Genomic DNA, 6,000 nt, shown 5'->3' with positions numbered 1-6,000 from the left:
CAACAGTTGCAGAAGCTGGAAAATCTTAACCTAGAAAACAATGGCATTACCATTTTTGAGGCATCTCACTTTCAAGGATTGGAGAACCTTAAGGAACTGAACATAGATGACAATGGAGCAGCCTTTTCTAGTAAATACGCAAGTATTTTTCAATACCTGCCTCGGCTAAACAAGTTATATTCCAGACGGAATTTCATAGGCATCAACCTGGAAAGCATTCTTAAGACCATTCCAGCGTCCTTGCAAGCCATGGATTTGACAGAGTGCCTTCTTCACCTGTATGGAGAGTTGGATTTTATACCACCGAAATCTCTGCAACATCTGATGGTCAGAAAGACGGACTTTACGGGACCAGAGAGCCCAATAACATATCCATTTTCATTCTGGACTTTTCACAACCTTACAGAGCTACAGTGGCTGGACATGTCCCTAAACCACTTCACTCTGGTGCCCAAGGAGGCCTTCTGGTATCTAAGAAAGCTGACCCATCTTGATCTCCATGGTAACAGCCTGGGTGGCCTTCATGTCAACAGCTTCAAAGACCTTAAAAGGCTTCAGTTCCTTGATCTTTCTAGCAACAAAATTGACAGCGTAAAACAGCGACTACTTGCACCCCTGACGTCCCTCAAAACCCTAAATTTGACCCAAAACTTTATTTCCTCCATCGAGGCACCCTCGGTGCTGTTTTTCCACCGTCTCTACATCCTGGACCTTTCCCACAACCCGTTCTCTTGTACCTGCCGTCTTCTGGGCTTCATTGACTGGATCAAGAACACGACTGCTGTCCGAATAAGGAACCTTGTCGACAAGACTTCTTACAGCTGCTCTTCTCCCGCAGAGCACAAGAACGTGCCTCTCCTCGATCTCCAACTTGACTGTGACCTCCACACGGCGTACTACATGTGCATCGTCATGTCCACGCTCGTGTTCCTGTACACAATGCTGGCTTTCCTCCTCGGCAAGTACCACCCGTATCTACAGTACTGCTTTCTGTACCTCCGTGGGAAAGCTCGCGGCTACAGGGCAATACCGAGGAGAGACCGACGCATCCTTTACGACGCCTTCGTGTCCTACAACAGCGAAAGTTTGCGCTGGGTCCAGAACCACCTCATCCCCAACCTGGAGGAACGGCAGCCACACTACAGGCTGTGCATCGCGGACCGAGACTTCCTGGCGGGTAAGGACATCGTGGACAACATCACAGAAGGGATCCAGCAGAGCAGGAAGACAGTCTGCCTTCTGACAAGAAGGTTTGTTTGTTCTTTGCTTGTTTTGCAATAAACGCACCTCTAGGCACAACACGCCGCCACCAGTTTTGTACAGTAAGTACAGCTGCGTAAGAATGGACTGTACGGTTTGATTCTGGAAGGACCCCTAATCTTTCCGATAAGTGTGGTGGTGCTTGAGGCGTGGCTGTCCTTTAACAGGGGACATTCCTAATAAAAACTTAAGGGACTCGTTTTCAACTGAGTCAAGTTAGGAAATAGGTGTTAAGTGCCTTTCCCAAGGGAACAACATTGCAGCCTGCTTAAGGGCTTCAAACCCAGAACCTTTAGATTCTAAACTAACAAGAGGGTCTGCATGGGGGGTCCTGACAACGATGTACAAACCACAGGACCAATTTGCTAGGGATTCAAACCCAGAACCATTAGAACCTAAGCCAGCCACCCTAACCACAGAACCATCTTGCCCCAGGTTCATTCAGAGCGGCTGGTGCACCCTGGAGTTTAAGCTGGCGCGGCACCGGCTGTTTGACGAGGGCGAAGACGTGCTGATACTGGTTCTGCTGGAGAACATCCCGGTCACACACCTGTCCCGCTACCACATGCTACAGAAGCTCATGTCCAGGAAAACCTACCTGGTGTGGCCGGGGGACCCCCCAGGGAGGGCGCTGTTCTGGGAGCGGCTGAGGCAGGCGCTGGGGTCAAGGAACCGCCTGCCTCAAGGTCAAGAAGTGGAGGACGACTTGGTTTGAGATGGTACAAAGACTAGTACTCCACACAAGTAAAGTTTTCTAACTTTTCAGTTTGGATGTTTATACCTGTAAGAATTCTAATATAAAGTCAATACAAAAGTTTGACATTTTGACAGCCTGCAAAAATACTTAACCTGATTTTAGACCTTGGGTCTTTTGATCGGTTCTTAAGGTTCTCCGTTGTTTTTTCAAGTCTAGATACAACTTGTTGGGCCAGTCAATGCTAGAGATGCATGTTATTGTTCAACCAATTGTAAAATATAGGTGTTATAGAAAATAGGTGCCGCCTGTAAATGTACATGCATGCACATGGAGTTTTTTTGTACTGAGATATATACACTATTATATATATCTGACAGTGCTCTGGTTGATTGATTAAATAATTGATTGATTGATTGAAAGAGCTCATATCTCTGACAATGTTCGGTTTGAATGATTGATTGACAGACAGTACTCACATCTCTGACAGCGTTAAGGTTGATTGATTGATTGATTGACAGAACTCACATCTCTGACAGCATTAGGTTTGATTGATTGATTGATTGATTGACAGAACTCACATCTCTGACAGCGTTAGGATTGATTGATTGATTGATTGATTGATTGACAGACAGTACTCACATCTCTGACAGCGTTAAGGTTGATTGATTGATTGATTGATTGATTGACAGTACTCACATCTCTGACAGCGTTAAGGTTGATTGATTGACAGACAGTACTCACATCTCTGACAGCGTTGGGGTCGGACACACAGCCAAACGTGATGTCACACGCTGCCACCACCTCGGTCACCGTGCCGCCGATACTCGCTCCCGCCTGAACAAAGTCTCGGCACTGAAATAAACAAACAACTGGGTTAGACATAGCTATGGCATATTTCGCTCACTCACACAGACACTTGCGACAGTCGTATTGAGGTCACCTGAGTGGCGCCGAATGGCAGCTCGCTCCAGACCCTTGCGATCTAGCCCCGCCTATTGTAAGCTCCTCGCAATTCAGCCCCTGGCTGCAAAGTGTGAGTAGTCGGCCCACCCAATAACAATAACAACAACACTCACACTCACTGACTGAGTGACTCACTCACTCACACTACCTGGTTTATCATCTGTTGTTCCCCATCTCACTTACAGAAACAATTGCTGGCAGACTGCCTTATCACTGACCTAGCTTTGACCTAGAAGACATCTCATGCAAGATTTGAGGTTAAACACTTTTTACAGTTCATTGTACTTCCTGATGCCAACTGTGAGATATCATCCCTACTTACTTCCTCAACAGAGATGCAAACTTCTTTGACAGCTAGCAAATAATTCAATTTTCTTGTGAAAATAATCACATTTCCATATTTCCTTTATCAGGTATGTAATTTGTAAGTACATGTACACATATGCCAATAGAAAAATGGACCAACTTAACCTCCAGACTGCTAAGGAAGCCATTCAGCATCAAATTTCTACTGGTTATGGGGTTAGGAAGTAGGGAGATGGTTTTTGATTATCATTTCCAAATGGGACAGCACACGTATGTGCTACGTATTAAAAAAAAAATCCAGCTTGTTTCACTTCCCAAAAGCTCCTCAAGGAAGTAGCCTGGTATCCAGCCGTATTATAGCTCCCGAGTCTCTTCTGTTCTCTCTGCAAGACAGAAGAGACTCGGGAGCTACAATACGGCTGGATACCAGGCTACAAGGAAGTAGACATGACACAAATCCTGACAACACAGAGCAGCATGCTGCTACAGGACCACATGCACAGCAGGGCACTGACTTTTGTAAGTATTACAACACACTTTCCCAGGCATCTATGATTCGTTAATCGAGTCACGTGATCAGATTAATTGAATCATCACTCCTGAAGAAGGTCGACGTAGGTGCGACTGAAAATTCGAGGTGAGAATAATTTGTGTTGTATGACAGTTAAAAAACTTCAATACACTTTCCCAGATTAGAGCTCAAGTCAGTCTGAAAACTTCTCCACACACAAGTGTTAGTTAACTTAGCAGGATTGTAAGGCAAGAATAGTTTCATACTGTTAGCACTACAACTGCGTAGAATACATGACATTGTATGAAAAGGTAGAGATTGTAATCTGCACCACAGTGCTGAATCTGCTAGGAGAGATCGAGATCAGAGTCAGTCTGAAAACTTCTCCGCACACAAATATTAGTTAGGAGGTTTATAAGGCAGCAATAGTTTCGTATACCAGAGTATACATACATGTTTATGTGACAGGTTAGAGATTGTAATCTGCAAGACCTGTTGAATCTGCCAGGAGAGATCGACATCAGAGTCTCTGTCCCATTAGAGATTGTGATCAGGATGCCAGGAATGTGTTAGGGCAGTCATCCAGTTCTAACCCTTGAGTTTCAAGTCAATCCATATACTGTAAATGCATTTAAGTTCGCGGGGATTTAATTTCGCGGTAGCGGGAAAATGGACTTTTCGCGGTGGTTTTAATTTCGCGGTAGCACCATGCACTGTAGTCTCTTACTGTTATGGAAAAATATTCGCGGTGGTTTTAAATTCGCGGTGAAGCGGCCACCGGGAAAACCGCGAACATTAATCCACCGCGAACATTTCTGCATTTACAGTAAGTGATTCAATCCATATATTAAGTGATCTAGCATGACATGAATCAAAGCTGAAAAGTTTGTCTTTTATTATAAGCGAATATTATCATGTTAACATATTACACAGAAACATTTACAGACTAGGAACAGGACTCTGTTGCGTTGTTCTCTCAAACACAACTAAAGGTTATTGTTACTGATTGTGAGAGTCTTGGTCCTTTTGAAACCCAAGTCCATGAGATTTGTTCCTACATTACCCCCATTATGTATCAGCCTGATAGCATTAGAGTATTATAATAACAGGATTTCTGAGTTGTGGCTTGCTACGGTGAGTTGCATAATTTTAAGGAAACCAAAAACCTTGCAAAATGGGCAATATGGTTTGTACAACTACAAGGTCATCCTTTTGTCTCCACCAGATTGATGACAACATTGTCAAGCACCGATTATCAAATCTACTTAACATTGTGTGAAAAAGTGGCATTTTTCGGGGGAGAAAAGTTAATCAGTTTTACAGTAGTGGTGTAAGGCAGTACCAGGTTGGAACTCTGCCAAACGTGTCACCACCACAGCCACAGAAAGGTGAGACTTACAACCACAGTCCTGAGTGAGTAAGGTACCTGTAGTCTTTTGTCAGGTTAAATGTAGAAGACTTGACTCAAACGGTGCTATTTGTACCTTATATTTGGCTCTATGGCAAACAGCTATAGCCAGTCTCTGATTCTGGTTCAGTTGAGGCTGTACACTAACCTAAACGTTAGGGCAGATACAAGGGCACCCGCACATTTTGTATACTGCCCAGGTTTTCGGATAAAATCTTTTGTTCATGCCATCCTGAGAAAGATTAGTACATACTTCTCACTTAGAATAGAATATGTTGCCATAATGTTTTAAGTTTGTAGCTAGGATTTTCTAGGAAAGAATTGGGCAGGATATACATTATTTCCTACTTTCCACAAACTTTTTGTCCAATGTTTCACATCAATGTTTCTCCTAATTTTTGTCCTTATCTGAATACAAAACCTTGCAATCCTGTTGTTTTTCCTTTACTTTCTAATGTTCCAATGTCCTGACAGCCAACAGCTGGGGTACATAGACACTAACTAGGCCACAGGACAAGGTAAGAACCAGGCACAACTAAATATGAGCAGAAAACAACCCTTGCCATTATCATAGGAAAAGTTTCGTGAATTACTACCGGTACATTGCATTTCACCTTCTTCACAGCTCTTTGTTGCAATGCAATCAGTTCAACCATACCAGCCAAAGGCCACAAACAACTTTTTACTCCAAGAAACTCCAAGAAAGTACAAAATAACTGCCATGTTCTTGCATATGTGTACTAAATATCTGTGACTAACACGCTAAATCCACCCGCCTCTTCTTCTTAACACGCAAAAATAGTTGCTTAAGATTCCTTATCATCTTAGACTTTTTCTTTGTTAACTGCGTAACTG

The 6,000-nt window shown here is 43.5% G+C and overlaps 2 protein-coding genes across 2 annotated transcripts in view; one reads left to right on the top strand and one right to left on the bottom strand.

Moving 5' to 3' along the window:
* The first annotated feature begins 249 nt into the window (after positions 1-249).
* Positions 250-2,304, top strand: LOC118419228 (toll-like receptor 13). Its single transcript, XM_035825578.1, has 2 exons — positions 250-1,250; positions 1,696-2,304. The coding sequence occupies exons 1-2, from the start codon at positions 250-252 to the stop codon at positions 1,973-1,975; spliced, it is 1,281 nt and encodes a 426-aa protein (XP_035681471.1). The 3' UTR covers positions 1,976-2,304.
* LOC118419227 (putative oxidoreductase GLYR1) overlaps positions 2,036-6,000 on the bottom strand; it is a 35,126-nt gene continuing 31,161 nt past the window's right edge. Inside the window, exons 12-13 of the mRNA XM_035825577.1 lie at positions 2,654-2,809; positions 2,036-2,041 (exon numbers count right to left, since the gene is read on the bottom strand). Coding sequence (XP_035681470.1) covers positions 2,036-2,041; positions 2,654-2,809 — 162 coding nt within the window. The remainder of the gene's footprint in view (positions 2,042-2,653; positions 2,810-6,000) is intronic.

The sequence above is a fragment of the Branchiostoma floridae genome, chromosome 7 (genome assembly GCF_000003815.2).
Source record: "Branchiostoma floridae strain S238N-H82 chromosome 7, Bfl_VNyyK, whole genome shotgun sequence".
NCBI classification, from domain to species: domain Eukaryota; kingdom Metazoa; phylum Chordata; class Leptocardii; order Amphioxiformes; family Branchiostomatidae; genus Branchiostoma; species Branchiostoma floridae.
Note: the sequence above shows the minus strand (reverse complement) of the source record. Positions and strands in the feature narration are given on the sequence as shown.